General features: G+C 49.5%; 1 protein-coding gene across 3 annotated transcripts; it reads right to left on the bottom strand.

The window, feature by feature from the left end:
* Positions 1-1,268: 1,268 nt before the first annotated feature.
* On the bottom strand, positions 1,269-15,147 carry CSRNP2 (cysteine and serine rich nuclear protein 2). 3 transcript variants are annotated; one of them, XM_040642455.1, is made up of 5 exons: positions 14,868-15,147; positions 9,836-10,072; positions 8,471-8,730; positions 5,193-5,489; positions 1,269-3,191 (listed from the first exon to the last, which is right to left on the bottom strand). In XM_040642455.1, the coding sequence occupies exons 2-5, from the start codon at positions 9,984-9,986 to the stop codon at positions 2,268-2,270; spliced, it is 1,632 nt and encodes a 543-aa protein (XP_040498389.1). In that variant the 5' UTR covers positions 9,987-10,072; positions 14,868-15,147; the 3' UTR covers positions 1,269-2,267. The 3 variants fall into 3 exon arrangements, with proteins under 3 accessions (XP_040498389.1, XP_040498390.1, XP_040498391.1); XM_040642456.1 differs by having other exon boundaries at positions 14,759-15,147; XM_040642457.1 differs by lacking the exon at positions 14,868-15,147 and adding an exon at positions 14,054-14,078.
* Between the last annotated feature and the right edge of the window lie 3,072 nt (positions 15,148-18,219).

Consider the following 18,219-nt stretch of genomic DNA (forward strand, 5'->3'; position numbering starts at 1 on the left):
AACCGTGAGCTAGAATTCTGTCCAGCTCAGGTAGCACCAGAAACGAGATGGACTAGGTTGTAGAAAAGGCCCTTTGCTTGACAAGACAATTAATGCTCAATGTTAATATTCAGCATTAAAAACTCGGGATCAGCATGAGTCAGAATTGTTAATGGAGGGATGGACTTGGATTAAGAAACTAGTTTTTCAGATATCGCTTCTTGGCCTTTTGGCTAAGATCAAGTGAAGAAACTAGTGTTTCAGAAAAACCAAATATTTTGGGGGCTGGCAGGCAGTTTGACAATTAGATTCAGATTCTTGGTTTGATCCCAAAGGCTAAAGTGTCTCTTAATGAGCAGCTGGAATCCACTTCCTAGGTGAGGCTGGAGCCTTCCTAAGGAGGGAATGTATGGAGCCCACCCTCCCCCTCCAACACAAACTTTCAGGAAGATTCTTCTCCGGAGTCAGATTTGCAGCGAAGCTTCAGACTTGTATTCAAGGAGCCGGCTGAAGGTGGGAGAGTGTCTAGATCTCGGGTACTTAAGACTGTTTCGTGAGGCTAGAGGATGGGGGGAGACAAGGTCCTGTACTTAAGAACTCCCCTCCAAATGTAAAACCAAGCAAAACCAGAATGAACAGGAGAGGCAGACTGGGTTACAAGATCTAAGTACAAGGCCTCGCAGGCTCAGTTGAGAGCTCTCACGGGTGGGACGCTGCTGCGACGTACGTACAGGGTGCGTTAACGTTCCACGAAGCAGCTCGGTGAGCAAGGGAAGTGGGAAGAGTTCTCTCCCCCACCCAAACCGAAAAGGTTTTATCGCTGTTCTTTCCTGGTTAATGAACCATACCAGAAGTGAAGCATGATGTCAAGGGTGCCGGAGAAGAGTGTTTTGCTCCCTCCTGCATCCGAATGGAGCGGAGGTAACTGCTAATAAAAAGAATTCAGTGGTGGTCAGTGGAGCACATCCTGGAACGTAAGCTGGACATAAGGTGAATAGGAACTGTGCCCCCCCCCCCCCCCCCCGGAGAGGTAAGAACTGAGTTTGCGTCCCACTTGATCGATCTCAAAGGTTATAGTCAGAACTTGAATTCTTTGGAACCTGGGAGCTGCATTTAAGAATTAGTTTGGCTTGCAGTTTTGACATTATCAAGATGGAGGGACCCAATAAACGTCTGCAGTTCTTGGGGCGGGGGCGGTGGGTGGACAGGAATAGTTTAAGAACTCTCCAACCCTGTCTATCCAAGGACCACGAGGGTAGATACAGAAAAAAAGAACAAAAACTAGTCAGTGACTTTAGAATGCCACATCCTATGTTCCTTTAAAGCTCAAACCTCCCAGAGTGGAAGGGACCTGGGTGAGAAAGCAAGTGTGGCACAAATAAAGTCTTCTTTCCAGACGGCAGCCTGTTCCTGCTGCCTCTTTTGGACGCAGTTAGTGCTCCGTATATGCCTCCCATGGGACGTGCGAGTCCCAGCCTAGAGCCGCCTGACAGAGCGGGCATTAGACGCAGACAGAAGACTCCGGCTCTTTAGGCCACATCCCTAGCCAATCTAGCTTTTTCTTCGAGGGAAACAGAGGAGGGGGGAAAAAGATAAATGGACAAGCTTAACTCTAATACCTAAGAACATGTGAAAGAAATAATTCAAGTTACAGACCAGGAATCCCCAGTGTGGGGAACAGGTCAGAGAACACCAAACATGTCAAATATTAACTTATTTACCAAATAGGGGCCAGGGAAGGCAGGGTACATTTGTATAAATCCTGGAGGTCGTCTACAGAAGCAGAGACCCTTCGATCCACTCCTCCTTAGATGTGACCAGATGACATTCCAGCTGATGACGGTAACACCAAAGTGGGCTATCGGGGTGACTGATGAGACAATGAGCTTGTACCCCATCTGGAGCTCAGGAAAGGAGAAGGGGCTTTGCCATGCTGTTCAAATTATTGTGTTCTGGTCCCTACATAAAGAATAGCTGCTTGAATTACCCAGCTTCTCCTGTGAGATCCTCATTCTTTGATCCAGTGGCCCAGAGAGCTCAGCGTTCAGCACCACGCAGCCGCCTCGGCCCCGGGACTCTCCCCAGATCAAGCCGGGACTGATCTCCTTGGTTCCGTTTACCCTTTAAAAAATACCTTTACAAACAATTCTTTCCCACCCATTCCCCCAAGACCCCAATAAAATAACATGGGAGTAGCAGCTGCGTCTACAGTTTTGTTTTGAAATGGTGTTAGGTAAAATAAGGGAATAAATAGAGAACGGGTAAGAGGCAGAATCTCCATCCCCGTGTCACACTGCCAGAGGGGGTTCTAGGGAAGAATCTTCGGGGGGCCTGTCCTCACTCTGCTGTGAGGCTCTCTCCACCACACAGCCCTCTTCGTTGTCCGTGCGGAAGGGGAGGCTCGAGGGGGACCAAGAGGGGCGGAAGTCTTCATTCTCGGGCTCCTCAGGGTTACAATCTTCGGGCACTAGCGCTTCTAGAGTGGACGTTTTCCCCACTTCCGATTTACACAGGGCGGCTGGGTCTGTGGGGCTACAGGCCACCAGTGAGGTAACAGGGAGAGAGAAGACGCTCAGATCCTTCTCCTTGGGGAAAGAGGGTGGGACTTCCTCTGTACTCGGCTCTCCTTTCACCCCCAGGACCGGCCTCTGCTCCACCTGATAATAGACCAGCGGCCCACTGTTCAAGTAGGATGGGCTGTTCACCGCCGAGGCAGCAGCGTGGTCTGAGTTCTCAGCAAAGCACAGCACCGACGAGCCCGGGGGCAGCTGAGCCTGGATGAGAATGGGGGCTGTCAGGCCCGGGCACAGCTCTTCGGGCACCGCCAGGGGCTCCTCCAGGATGCACACGCCCAGGCTCTCTATGCTGGAGTCCAGGCTGGCACTAGAGCCGCTGGAATCTTCCTCTGCCTTGAGCCGCTCCAGCTCCTCCGCGCTCTGCAGGTGCATGACCGCCGTCTCGTTCTCGGCAATGAACTCCTGGAAGTCCTGTGTCTCCGAGCCCTGGGCCCCTGTCGGGCTGCCGCTGGCCGCGGGGGACGGCTCCTCGTCGGGGGCGGGGGGGCGGCTCACCTGCCGCTTGTTCTCCAGCTCCAGCTTCATGATGGTGTGGAGGTAATGAGTCCGGACCCGGATTGGATTGAATTCTATGCGCCCCGCCATGTTCCCGCAGCCGTCCCGCGAACAGCCACATGGAAAGGACATGCGGTCCACCTGAGGAGGGGACGAGAAGGGTGAGGGAAGATGAGACCCACAGATTCAATGATGGAGACAGGAGACATGAGCTGGCAAACACAGGCAGCTGGGATTCGAGGTCTTAAAAGAGAAATAAGCAGGACAAACGTAACGCGCGGCCTGACCGACCAGAGCACCAGGGCGTAGTTATCAGACCACCTGCATTTCAGCTCCAGCACAGCCAGTAAGTAGCACTGTGCCCTCAGGAGGGCCCCTTACCTCAGGGGCGCCCGGGTGGTGCCATCAGTTAAGCATCCGACCCTTGGTTTAGGCTCAGGCCATGATCTCAGGGTCATGGGATGGAGCCCCGCATCGGGCTCCGGGCTCAGCGCAGTCTTCTTGGCCCTCTGCCCTTCCCCCTGCTTGTGCTCTCTCTCAAATAAATAAAATCTTTTTTTTTTTAAGGTTTTATTCATTTGAGAGAGAGAGAGCGGGAGCAGAGCAGAGGGAGAGGGAGAAGCAGACTCCCTGCTGAGCTGGGAGCCGGCCCTGGGGCTTGATCCCAGGACCTGGAGATTAAGACCTGAACCAGAAGCAGATGCCCAACCATCGGAGCCACCCAGGCGCCCCTCAAATAAACAAAATCTTTAAAAAGAAAAAAAAAAAAAGGTCCTTTATCTCTCCAGGGCTTTGTTTCCTGTTCCAAATAAAATGTAGCCAAAAATCACGTTAAAGGGCCTTTCCAGTTAAGAGTCCAGAGATACCACTCTGAATGCTGACAGTTCTCAGAGTAGAAGAAATTTTTGTGCCTCAGAGACTTCCAGAACTTCCCTAGTCTATTGAGAAAACAAAGGCAGAGGCCCAAGCCTACTGCCTTCTGCAATGACAGGGAAAGGAAGCAGAAGATCTAGCTGGTTGGTCCAAAGCAATATTCTAGGGAAACTAAGCGCAAGTGCCTTGGTTTTGCTAGGGTACTGTAGTGACGATTCAAACATAATAATGGCCAGCTTTTCACCACCCACTTCATTTTTCCCTGACGGTTGACCAGTTTGCGTCTGGAGCAGTTACTAAGATAACTAACTTACAGACCAGGAATATCTGGAAAGGAGATCCTCTCTGCCTCCTTATCCCCCTTTTGGACTCCCAAAAGGAAAGAAGCCCACACATACCAAAAATAAAATAAAATAAACGTAAGCAAATATGTATATACAAATACACAATGTCTTCCTATGGTATCAACTTCTAGAACTCTCCATTCCAGTTCTTAGGAGCAGTCCAATTCTTAGGACTATTCTCAGGACTGTATAACAGACTGACTCATTATGGGACTTCAGTCTGAAAAGAAGTGTTTGGCCAGATCTGCTACCGCTATTACCTACCTAAAAATAAGACAGAAAAAGTTCATTAGCATATACTCAACCACAAGGACTCGGCACCCACATCCTCAGTATACAAGTTTGAAATAAATGTCATCCGTTGGGATGGTACTGCTGTTTTCAACGGAGATATGCCTTCTAAACTGTCCCTTCCTTGTCAGGCCAGCTAGCGGATGATGTCTTCCATCTTTTAAGACACTGGACTTAAGCTCTGCCAGGCCAAGTCCGATCCTGAGTTACAGAAACCCGAGAATTACTGTGAGTTTCACAAAACTGGAGTAGAGGTCCTGTGAGTGTTTGCAAGATAAAATCTAAAGGCCTACACCATCTCTCTGCTTCTCTTTAGCTCATGACATCAGTCAATATTTAAGGAACAGCTACTAATGTTAAACTTACTAACCCATGTTCCCCCCTTTGCTCACAGCTGCTGCTTATCACTTATGAGGTGAGAACTACAGAAAAGATCACTGTTATCTCCCCAGCCTAGGAATCCCGCCATGCTTGGTTTTTCCCTTGGTGGAGGAGGGCTGTGGAACTAGGCAGTGCTCCCAGTCCTGGGGAATCCACCCATGGACGATAGGCAGCCCCCCGTGTTCCCTGGTACCCCCATCACATCCCCCGGACTCTGGAGGAGATCTACCGTCTCAGGCCAACTTGGACTGACCTGGCATTTAATCCCAGCCTGACTACAGGCACACGCTTCTGGATCACAATACAGGCGACAGTCACAACCACACTCTTCCCGTGACAGGCGGATGGCTCGCAGTTCTTGCTTCTCTTCAGCATCGATGCGGTGGACCCCCGAAGCCCTCAGCAAGGCTCGTCGCCGTTTGGTGGGCAGGGGCTGCAGGAAGAAGTAATCGTCCACCTCCACGTTCTCCACGTCAATATCTTCATCTGAAACATCATCCAGGGTCAGGCCGTCGGCCTCCACCGACTCCACTGTCCCATTCTTGGTCAGCTGCCAGGAGACGGGAAGGGAAGGTTAGCCTCCAGTGTTCTCAGCAGGCGCCGCCCCACACCCAGCATCTAGAGCCGCAGAGCCCAACTGAACTTTCTGCGATGAGGGGCACATCCGCGCTGCTCGCGGCACACGGGGCTCCTGCGCGCTGTACCCGTGGCTAGTGCTAAGCAGAAGGGGGACTTTTAATTTTACTTCATATTAATAAAGTAAAAATAGCCCCACGTGGCTAGTCACGACCATACTGGGTAGTTGAAGAGAATCAGTCTAGAGCAGGACGGCAGGAAGCCGTGTGCAGCTCTGCCACCTCCCTGTCAACACAGGGGCTATCACCTTTCCAGATCGAAGTTCCTCAAAGCCCGCGTCTCATCTTCCCTCCCAGAAGATAGGATTTTCCCACAAAGATACCCTCCACCCCCCAGACCTGTGTCCCGTAACTTCAGCTAACTTGCCTTCCAACACAGGGAGGAGAAGGTCTATCCGTGGCCGGATGTTCCTTGGATGTACAGATAACCTCTGGATGTATAGATAACCTTTGGCAAAACACCCTTCGATCTGCACCCCAAAGGACCCAAAACCACACTGTGGGAAGAAGAGCACACTAAAGTGTAGAACGAGGCTACCAGGTCTTTGTCAATGACCCTGAATCCCCACAGTGTGAAGAATCATCTGCAGACACAGAAGAGCTTCGTGTCACTGGGAGGAGGAGAAAAGGACCAAATTCCTCACGGCTCTCCGAGAAAGCCCGCACTTCCAACGCCACAGCCTAGAATGTAGTCGTCGCCCTTTCTAACCTCCCTGTTTGATTTCAGAGAAGAGCCGTGTGTGACGTAGGCTGGCATGTATGATACTGAGGCGCGATCTGTACGCAGGAATCTGGGTTCTCTGGGCTAAGAAGGACGGAGAACCGGGAAAGGGAGTGTTCGTGGAAGGACGGGCTGAAGACAGCTGGCTGAATGAGTTCTGAAAACTCAGTGGAGAATTCAAGGAAAGAAAATGAGACTTCGGGATTCCCAGAGCTCTGGAAGCTCCTAGCAGGATGCGAGGCAAGCTCCTGGCGGGCGGGTTCGTTTCATCAGACCCAGCCGCGCTCGTGGAGGAACAACTCTTGGGACAGAGATGATGCAACAGGGCCGCTAATCAGCGCCACACCTGTTCTGTTTGTTTGTGGGCGGGGGGGGGGGCGCAGTGGTGTTTCTGGGGGTTTCCTGGTCTGGTATTTCTGTCCCAGGCAGACCCACGCGGAGGGGCCCTTCTGCCGACCTTGGGGCTGCTCCCGCCTGTTTTGCTGGGCATGGCCTCCTTCCTCCCCAGCACCCTCCCTCCTGCTGTCCTCTCAAGGGAAAGAGATCAGAGATGCAATCGGAAGAAACCCACGTAGATGTAAGAATTTCATGCAACACGACAGAGGTGGCATTTCAAACCAAGTGAGAAAGACAGTACTCTGCTCATTAAATGATAGTGGGATAACTGGATATTCTTCTGAAAAAGAAGTGAAGTTGGATTCCCAATTCATACTACCCATGATAATGAATTCCAAGTGAATAAAAGGCCAAAATTTTTTTTAAAAAATAGTGAAAGTATTAGAAAAAGTATAGGTCATTAAAGCTACGGAGCACCAGCTTTTCTGGGGGGAAGGGGACAACCTAAAGAGGAAAATTAATAGGAGACGGCACACGGAGATGCGAAAGATGTATTTTTTTTACATCGACAGTCTCCCCTGTAGAGTATTAAAGATAGGAAAAATTTCTAAGAAAAGAGTAAACTGGACCCGGGAAGGGCAAAGTGAGGGTTTCTCTCGACACAAAGATGCGTTCGTTGCCACTAGTGCGGCTGTTCACCAAATCGGCTAGTAAGCAGGAGTCTTCTGTCGGCCTTGAGTTTGCCCAGCTCCGTCCCTAGACCTCGGACAAGGGGCCACAGAACAGGATGGAATCATGCTTTGACAGGTTATCCCTCTACCAGATCCAGGAGAGAGATTTCTTCTAGGGAAAAGGAAGAAAAGCCTTCACGGCCAACGAGGAGAACAGTGTTTATTTCCCCCGCTGTTGCTATAGCAGCGGGAAGGCGACAGGGTCAGGGACGGAATTCCTCAGACACAAGAAAGGGACGCCTCGATGTCGTTCCAGTCAGAAAAACAGGTGGGAGGCTTTGGGAGGCGGCTGCGCGAAGGGGACGGAGCTGTCAGAGGGAGAGAGGAAGGGGACGTCGTTAGCCCCCATCCTCCGGCCACACGACATTTTGGCGTGGCTCGTGAGGACTTCGCCCTGGACCCTGGCAGACGCAGCCCCGTTTGAATAGGGCCGCACGGAACTTGGCCAGGCCGAAAGCAGCGGTGCCCAAACCGGGAGCTAGGAGCTCCGGGGAAGTTTCTGCGGCCTGGCGTGGAGCGCCACGCGGTGCCGAGAGCAAACGGGCAGCTGCGAAGGGCGCCCTGTAACAGCCGGGTCCCCTTCCGGCCCCTGAAGAGCTGGTGTGGCGGCAGAGGGCGCGCGGCGCCCCACGAAGTGAAACAGCCCTTTGGCAACGCTGTGGCGGACACCCGACAGAGCGCCCCGCGGGAGACGGGGTCACAGAGACCGCAGGGTCTCTCGGAGGAAACCCGTTCTGTGCCCCGGGACACTAGACGGTCGTTTGACGAGAACCTGCAACACTGTGCTTCCTCAGGTTCCGCCGGTGGCGCACCTGAATATTTTCAGGTAGTCGCACCTCCAACTTTTAAAAAATCTGCCGAGGGGGCGAGGGGAGGGAAGTCTAGGGAAGCCATTTTGCTATCTTGTATCCCCACCAGAGACAACAAGGAGGTGTCTCAGACCGAGATTTGATTCCAAATGTGAGGCTTCTCACTAGAAAGATCTGGAATCTTTACATGCCAAAGGCAAGAGTCAAATTAAAAAGAACAAATAATCAAGAGACCTAGGCGGTTTCCCACTTTATCTTGGCACATGGTTAAGAACCCGGACCCCAGGCCCCTTGGGCACCTTCATCTTCTTGGCATGGAGTTTCTCCTCCTTCAGGTGCTCGCGAAGAATCTCCCGATGGTTCACCTCCTGCTCCTGAGCGAACTCACAGAGCGTGTAGCTGCGAACCGAGTTATGGCGCTGGGCCATGCCCAGAGAGCTCCCGCCCTGGCTGGGCACGCTGGTGAAGCCCTGGCGCCGGGCAAAGTAGTACACGGTCACCTGGTCAAAGCGCACATTCTTCCTCCGCAGCTGCTTCTGCCGCTTGAGGATGGAGGTGGCTGAGAAGGGAGCACAGAGCGGTCTCACCAACCCCGAATCGGCCTGCCCGCGGCCCTCATTCTTTCTCATCCGGCTAGGCGCTCAACTGTTGTCCGAAGCGCTCTCTGTACCTTGAGACAGTTCTAATCCTCACATGATAAATGCACAGTGGGGAGGGACCCTGAACATCAGCAGGTCCGTACCACGGCCTCCAGACTGACTTCCCCGAACAGATGACCACAAGAGCTAATTCTGGACATCAGCTGGGAAGAGGATCTCTAGGTAATCTTTTCAGGATATAACCATCTATATGGCTTCACTGTCCAATGCGACAACTACTAGCCACACGTGGCGATTTAAAATAATGATTTAAAAGAAAATTTAAAATTCGGCTCCTCGGTTACACCAATCACATTTCAAGTGCTCAAAGCTACATATGGCTAATGGCTACCGTACTGGGCAGTGTGGATATAAAACATTTCTATCATAACAGAAAATTCTATTGGACAGTGTTCTCTATAGCTGGGGATGGTGTACTTCTTCTCTAACGGGCCAGACAGCAAATACTTTAGGCTTTGCAGGCCATGAGGTCTCTGCTGCAACTACTCAACTCTGCCACTGTATCACGAAAGCAATTACACTGTGTGTGGCTGTGTGCCAATAAAACTTTATTTACAAAAATGGGCAGTGGCCCAGATCTGGTCTGTAGGCAACCTCTGGTCTATAGAATCAGAAGTTCTTTCCAAGAAATTAACGGAGCCATTAGAACTAAGAAATCCGGAGCTGCCCCAGTTGTCCAGGCACCATTTGTCCTGCTAGAGTGACAACTGTGTGGGACTCTGGTGGGTAAGGGTAAAATCCTGGATTTCTGCTTCTTCAATTTAATTCAGCCCATTCTGGGGACCTATAAACCACAGCGTAAGAAAAATCAGCTAGAATAAGTCAGACCTACGTCTATGATATTAGAGCAATAAAGTCCTCCAAAGAGTGAGGCTGGGCTAAGAGTGGAAAAGATCACGGTTAAGGGAAAATCCCCCAGCCAGAGAGAAGCTGTCTCAGGGACTGCAATGGGCTCTGATGCTCAGAGGATGTGGGTGGAGGCAGGGGGTGGAGGGGCTCACTCACGTGTGAAGCTGGCAGTTGTAGGAGGATTGAGGCTGTCACAGCTGTCAGCACTGTCACTGCTGGAGATCTCATCATCTGAGTTGGAAACTGATGAGCCCACGTCCACATCATCAAACTTCCTCTTGAGACTCGAGCCCGCGAATGCATCCATTGGTTTCAAAGGGGTTTCCTTGGGGAGCCCACCACGTTGGCCCCAAAGCCCCTGCTCACCACCAGTTAGCCAGGTGCATTAGGATTCTGCCCAGGGGAAAAGAGGAATCAGCATTCCCATCCTGAGCCAGACCCCTCCCAAGTCTATACGCACAGCTCTCCAAGCGAAGACAGAGAGTCCCAAGCGAAGACAGAGAGTCCCTGAGCTAGCACTGATGTCTGGTCTCTCGAGACTAGGTCATTTCTCTACTTATTCTGGCCAACAATCTCCTACTTTTATTTCCCTTTAGCCCCTCCAGTCTCAGTGGCTCATAGAATAACGAGATGAGTAACAGCGGCACCTTTCCGAGCAGAGTGAAGGCCTTTGGTTCCAAGCCAGCTGGGCTCTGGGTTTCATTAGCCCGGGGATAACGGGAGCTGCTCCTGTGCTCACACAGGAGAGCTCTCCAAGGGGCCAGTAGGAGGGACTGGGGATCAGAGGCAGAATTAGGCTGTGCCTGAACCTAGAGTAGATCCAATTATTTTTCCTAGTGAAAATTTAGCCTGGCTTTTCCCAAAGTGTATATATTAAATAAACCAGTTCCATGGATATTAATAGCTTTACATGGAAATAGGACCGCTGTCTCCAAACAGTTTAGAAAAGTGCTTTTGAGAGGATAGCTTGGAGGCTTTAAATATGTTAATAAGCATGGTGAAGGGTGAGAGCAAACACAGGGCAGGGGTCCCCATACCCGATTATGGAACCCTGTTCCCAGAGCGTCTCAGGGGGCAAATGATTCTTGGAACGCACTTTGGGAAATACTGCTCTCGGTTCTAAGGTTCACAGTACATCAGAAGCCAGGGAAACACTTTACCCAGATTTTCACAAGGGTGAAGTGTCTCACCAGGCTCCTAGAAAGGTCAAATTTGGTTCCAAAGAATGGACTGAAGGTTAGAATCTGCACTGCCTTCAAAACCCAGAATCTCTTCCAGTCTCACACAGCTCCATAAAATAGGGCTCAGCGGGTCTATCATCATCATCCCCTGTGCGAGGAAAACTTAGCTTTACCATTTTAGTCCTCTGTAAAGAAGCTGGCAAGGGGAAAACAAATAGCTAAAGAAGTGACAGTGGACTCTGGTGACATCAATATGGCGGGCAGTGTTTTCAACATGTCGCGCACACACAGAGTCTGGGATGGTCCATTTCCCAGGTACAAATCTTTCTCCTTCTCCTTCTTTGGACTTAAGTTCCCAAGAAGATAAATCTGCTTGACAGAAATGCTGTCAGAGCCGGGGCCACATGTGATGATACGAAGCCTCCCTGCTTCGCCTCAGTAATGCCCGAATCTCCCCAGACTATGATCTCACTAGTTGCTAATTATGCAGCAGGAATAACAACACTGCCCAGAAAGACAGGGCCACATTACTGCAGAGCTACCCAGAATATACTGTGGTGTCAAGAGATGCCTGCTACAGAGCTGTTTTTCTGGTCTGTGTCTCTCAGAAGCAATTCGCCTGCTCTTGGATCAGCTCTACGTAGTCAACCAGACCTAATAAGTACTCGAGCAAAGAGATTTCCTGATCTATCCATCCAGCTCTCATCAAAATTCTGCATTCGAGTCCCAAGATGTACCTAAGAAACCTCAGCCATCATAGGTCTCAGACAAGCACATTCCTGAAATAAATTTGGCCGGGGGGGGGGGGGGGGGCGAAGGTAAGAATTGTAATGAAATTTAAAAACGAACCCAGAGTGTCAATTCTGTTCCTCAGGTTCCTGATCTTCCCATTAGAGCTCACATTCCTAGGACATATTAAGCATGGAGAGAGCCAAGGACCTTTGAATGGGGTAAGGTTGGAGCTGGGTTTAAAGACACCTCTTAACTAACATTTCTTATTCCATTCGATGACGGGGGTTGGTAATCTTTACAACTGAGAACTTAGGTGGGTGGGATAAAAAAAAAAAGAGAGAGAATAATGTTGACCACCGAATTTTTTCCTCCCCACCTGAAGACGTTCTCAACCACATGAAAACTCAGATGGAGCTGAAAATCTGCTTTCTCAGAAAGGGCCTAATAAGCCCAGCTTCAGTTTTAACTGAGATGTCTAGTGTTGCTACTGGGAAAGTGGCTTTTTCCTCAGTCAGGAAGCATGCAGGGCTTTATGACTGGAAGCAAATGTGGAGACCTGTTCTTTCCTCCCGTGTCCCTTTGCTTCCAATAGTTGTGGCTTCCCTTTGAATATTTCTCTTTAAGCCCTGCATGAGGTTGGGTTTGGTCCAAAGTCGTCTTTATTATTAAAATCCTCACTGGCTTAACCCAACTGCCCTCAGGGGTATGACTTCCTCTGGTGCAGCAAGGACTGCTGGCTCTTTGTTCCGTTCTCCTTCGCCCTTGTCTCTAGGTCTTCCCCACTCCCACTCCCGGAATAGTGGCTTCTGGGCAATGATAAGAGGGAGGTAAGAAAGAGGAAAAAAAAAAAGAAAGAAAAGACGTGAAACCTAGGAGAAAGATATTTTCCTTAAAATGCCGGAGAATCATCTGAACCCATGGCTACATGTGTGAGTCATGTGCATACCGACTGAGCTCTCCTCACCCTACCCAGGATGTCTGCATCACGTTCTCTGACATTCACTCCACTATATATATATTATACACACACACACACACACACACACATAAATAAAATCCATCGATTCTGTCCTGACAACCAGTATATATTTAAATTTCAACCCAGCCTTCCTTGTCCAACTCTGGTGTGAACTTGTCAGAAAAAGATACTCGTTGGGCACCAAAAGCAAACCTCCCATCCACTTCCAGAGTGGCCTGAAGAGACCTTTCTTTGCAACAGAAAGAACTAGAATAGGTCCCACACTTTCCAGTTCATCAAATCAATCTCTTTTCAAACCATAATTCGAAATCCGTCATTCCCACCTCTCTCAACAATTCACTGGCAGAGGATCAATGTCTGTGTTCGAGAAACACTTGCGAGTTACACTCCAAGCACTTAAACCCATACAGAAATAATGAAGGGGAGACTGGAAACGCAGGCCATAACTGACAGTTAACTGTCAAAATGACCAACTCAAACAACAAATGCTTTTGGAGAAAATAATACAAACCCCTATAAAAGCTTTTTAATGCCAGTGAAATGAAAGGTCAGCTGACACTTTCTGGCTACATGCCTTATGGTCTTTTCTCAAGTGTTTCTAGCTGAATATTTCCCAGAGGTATATGAAATAAAGCATATCCACGGTAAAGAGAAGATACGAGGCTAGCACCAAATAAGGATCTATAGCGTATATGCATTGTAGTCCTACATCTAAGCCTTTTCAGGCCTGTAGGATTCCTATTACAACCTCCCAAAAAACAAAACAAAACAAAAAATACAGCCTATGTGAGACCAGCAAAAAAGGGACCGCCCAGAAAAAAGTCTGTGGATTCAAAATGTTATTTGCAAAGTTAGGTAACGAAAGCCTCTCTCTTAATTGAATATAAAATCATAAGACAAGGTAGATCTCACAGGAGAAAGCCTCCTCACTCCACTGGAACCCAACCTTTTGCTAAAGGTCAAGGGACGAAAATCTCTGGTAAGACTGTCGGAGTTGCCTTCTGTAGCTGGGTTAGAGGAAGGCAGGCTTGCTGCTAAATGTTTGGATAAACCTGAGTAAGATGACCTGACCTGTTTCTCCTTTCACAAGATATTGCAGTTGATTCTCAAATACTATGAATTTCATGGATCCATGTGTCCTTGTGATTACCAGGATCATGAACTTATAAAGTGCTTGAGTGCAAACATACTGTTTAAACTAGGTATTTTAAGGAAGCCCCCCTCTAACCCTCACGTTTTTTGTTTTTTTACCCATTCACTGACACAAGGTTAGAATTTGGTTCCCATGTCTAAACCACCATCGTATGGAGGACACAAGATCTTTGTGGAAGACCAGGAACATGATGCTGCAGGAACCATGAACTCTCAAGGATATCCAGTCATTTCTAACTCTGGCACACACCAACATCCTCCCGGCTTTGGAGATTAGCAAGATGTGAAGTCAGAAAAGAAAATGAAAATCTGAATCAACTACGGATTTACCTTAAACTGAAAACTGCAGGACAAGAGGACACTGTGTCTCTTGGGGATAACTTCTAACATTGCATATTGAAGAACGGTTTGTGTATCACACTGCCACTCTAACCCCTTTAAAAGGATAAATCAAGACCATGGCACTAAAAGGGATGGATGGCAGTCAGCTGCGTGTTTGGGCCTGTGAAAAATGATCAAGCTAGCAGCCAGGGCAAGTGATGCTTTCGTTTTCCCCCACAACGCCAGAAAAATGGGCGACATCAGGAACCTGAGCTGAAAGGACATGTCAAGGCATCAGTTCCCTTTAATGGACACCCATGCTGAACCCTTCAGCTCCCGTCCCATTTCTCTGATTCCTGCTAACCTTCCCGCTCATTCCAATCGTCTGCAGCCCCTGCCCAGCCTTCCTCATCCCTTCCTGCCTGCTACTCACAAATTCCCAACCACTCCTCCCACATTTTCCTCTATCCGCCCTCCCCTTCCCTCACTTCCCTCCATCCTACATCATCTCCACTCCATTCCGAACTCAACCCTCATCCGCAATCCTGCCAGCCTCCAAGCCGCCCATCGGTCTCCCCCGAGCTGCCCCCGCAGTCCGGGCCCGCGTCCTCCGTGCCCCTAGCTCCCACGCCTCTCCCGACTCTTTCCCTTCCCAGCGGCGCCCTGGCTCCCCGCCCCCCGACCGCTCCCGTCCGAGCCTCCCTCATTTCTGACCCCTCCATCCGCGCAGCTCTGGGTTGACCACTCCTCCACAGCCGCCCGAGGGCCGATCCCGAGAAAGGACGAGGCGGCACCCTCTGCCCCGCACCCCCAGGCCCATTACCGGCCCCGCCGCAGCTGCCTCCTCCCGTGATGGTCTCTGCCGCCCCCGCTGCCGCCGCCGCCGCCGCCCTAGCCCGGGTGGGAAGGAGAGAGGAGATAGCGAGTCCCGGGCCCGGGGCGACGGTCGGGGAGTTCCCAGGGCGGCAGGGCTGGGAGGGAGGGCGGGTGGGCAGATCGGCCGGCAGGCGGCGGAGGGCGGGCGGCTCCAGCAACTCGGGCGCCCCCGGTAGCAGACGCCCAGAACCGCCCCGGCTCCGGCTAACAATAGGCTCCGGTCGCAGCGCTCTGGCTCTTATAGGCGCCGGCACGTCCTGACCGAGCCCCGGGGCAAGCTGGGAAATGGAGTCTACGTGCCAGCCCCACGCCCGCGGCATGCCGGGAATTGGAGGCGGCGACGGGCGCAGAGCCGAAAGTCGCCTGCAGATGGGCTCTGGAGGCGGGGTCTTTGCTGCAGTGGAACCTGGGAAAGCGAGTTTGGCGCCTCTGCAGCCTTTCGAACAGGAGGGGGGACAGCCTCAGCCACAGATCTTCAATGACTAAAGGAACCTGCCTCTAAAGCTCCCGTTTTCCTTTCTCCAGGACCACACTCCCATGCCTAAAGAACATAATCCCCCTTTCGCTCGCCCATGGGAGCTCAGTCTTAAGCAGCATGAAGTGCTGCAGCCTGCCCAAGGTATAGAGAAGGAAATATAACGTATTGTTACCGCAATACGTATGACGGGTTGATGTGTTTTCTGTCAAAAATATTCTTACATGATCTCTGATCTTCACAACTTCGCAACTCATTTTTAAGATGGAAAAAACGAAGACTCAGAAGTCAGAAGTTATATGTCATTTGCCAAGGACACCCAGCCTTGGCTTCCGGTCTCACTCAGAATACAAGTGTATGTCTCTTCTTTGACTTATAAGGCCTTACCACATATAGGTAGGTACATCCCCTCTCCCCACTACCCTCACCACCCCCTATCCTATCTGTCATCCATCTTGTTTCCTTCTATTATTCTCCTCCTGTACTCTAACTACATCGGCCCACTGGCCTCTTCGCAGTTCCTTCAACCATCGTGCTCTCACCTCGGGGCCTTTTCCCTAAAACACTCCTTCACTTAATTATTTGCTCAACTATCCCCATATCAGGCTTCCCTTAACCATTTTTCTAAAATGGTTCTTCCCCTTAGTCTCTATCCTCTTGACTTAGATTTCTTCTTAGCATTTGCCACCTGATGTATATTTTTCAGTCTTCTCTCACTTGACTAAATTCCATGAGAACAAGGAATTGCTTTGTTTACTCGCATCGTGAGCATCCCCTACAAGGCCTGGCATTTGACATTTAGGAACTCACTAGATATTTACTGGATATTTAGTGGGTGGATGGCAGGACTTAAACTCAGGTTAGGCTGCTTCCATAGCCTAGTGCACTTTTCACTGCAACCAAGAACTATGGAACCAGATCTGCTGGCTACCAAGCCATCTCAGTTTTAGAACTGAGAAGTTGGCTGGCTTGGATATAATGCCAAAAATTCCAGTCCTCTCACCTAGGTGACATCAGAGGCTCCATGAGGCCAGGAAACAACAGTGAAAAAGCACATCGTAAAAAAGCAGTCCTTAGCGTACCATGCACTGATCATCTCCCTATCTGCTGAAATGTAGGTATGATATAACATGTGATCCAGAGCCAGACTGCCTGAATACAAACCCACTCCTCCACTCAGTAGTAGTATAGCCCTTGGCAAGGTATGTAACTTCTCTGTGCCTTAGCTTCCTCATCTGCAAAATACGGAGAACCGTATATATCTCATAGGGTTTCATGAAGATTAAATAGTTAATATAGTATCAAATGTTTACAATATAGTCAGTGCTATGTAAATGTTCATGACTCTGTCTTTCCTGGACACACAGATAACAAAAAGAGAAAGCCCCAGACCACTCTGTAGAATCAGTGAGTGGAGTTACAAAGTAATAGCCAAAAGGCCATGTTGGATAGGCTTAAAAAGTGTCTCATATGCCTACGGATCCACAGTCTGAGTCATGGAAATTCATCGGGGTACCATCAGCCTCAATGCCCATGATTTGTAGGTTAATGACGCCAAATTAGAAGAGAGCCAAACCAAAGTTAGCACATGCTTTGAAATCACCGCAGAATCCAACTTGGCAATAAGTTCTGTATTAGTCAGAAGATCAGCTGGACCTGTAGCAAACATCACGACTACATATCACAGAGTCACTTATTCACCATATTGCACTGTCTTGGTAGAAACACTAGGTAAGTTACTACAATGGTGCCAGTTTGCCCATAATTGCAATTCTGCCTCCCACCTAAGCAGGGCCTCTAGAGGGCAAATGACCAGGAAGCTCAAATGCGGAACAGAAACTGACAAAAACAAAGTGAAAAGAAGTGCCGATAGCCTTTGACATCTAATTCTAAATGTTACTGCTTTGTTCCAAACCACACTGCAACATATGTACGAACCAGCTCAGAATGCACAAATCACGAACGGGTGGTTTGTTTTAGGGACAAAAATCTCAAAGCAGAACAGGAAGAAAAGACATACAACCAAGAACAGCAGCCACAGATGGAAACCAAAGGTCAGATTTCATGTCCGAGGCAGTTTACAAATCTGTCTCGCTGTTATGTCTCTACACGTCGAGGTGATTTTGTAATCAGTAGTATCCTCAGCTTACTGAGCAACTGGGTGAGTGTACTAAATACAAAACTGTGTTTTATACTCAATATCCTTTTTAATGTCCCAAACAATCGTATGAATTAAGTATGATCTCCCTTTTAAGAGAACCTCGAGGTTGAAGAGAATATTTTGTCCAAGGTCACATCCGGGAAGAGCAAGATTTGAGATTTGAACAGAGGCTTATCTGACACCAAAGTACATACTGTATCAACTATTCTTTACCACCCGAACCAGAATACACTCTGCGGGGGGGGGGGGGGGGGGGGGGTTGAAAATGAAAAGGTCAGAGGATACTATGTGCTTAACTTCTTAGAGAAAAAGAGTTAACCTGCAGATTTAGCCCTGAGGTTGACATTGCTTTACTAATTTACATTTAATTATAATCCAAATCCAGAGAGGCAGGCACCTCTTTGTGACTAGGTGCACAACAACAGAGAGAGATCAGGAGGCACCAACCTGGGGGGAAGTGCCACAGCAATTTAAAGGCACAAATAAGGAAGGAGCCGTATGCTTCAGGAAGATTTCAAAAAGGACACACACAAATTAGTCTATATATGTGCACAACACACACCCTATTTAAAAAAGCGAAATAACAATCGGATTTAAGGGGGTAGAGAGCAAGGGTTGAGTTTAGCCAGGGCCAGCTTAATAAGCCTAAAGGAAGTGAATGGA

This window comes from Ursus maritimus, unplaced genomic scaffold (assembly GCF_017311325.1).
Source record: "Ursus maritimus isolate PB19 unplaced genomic scaffold, ASM1731132v1 scaffold_26, whole genome shotgun sequence".
Lineage (NCBI taxonomy): Eukaryota > Metazoa > Chordata > Mammalia > Carnivora > Ursidae > Ursus > Ursus maritimus.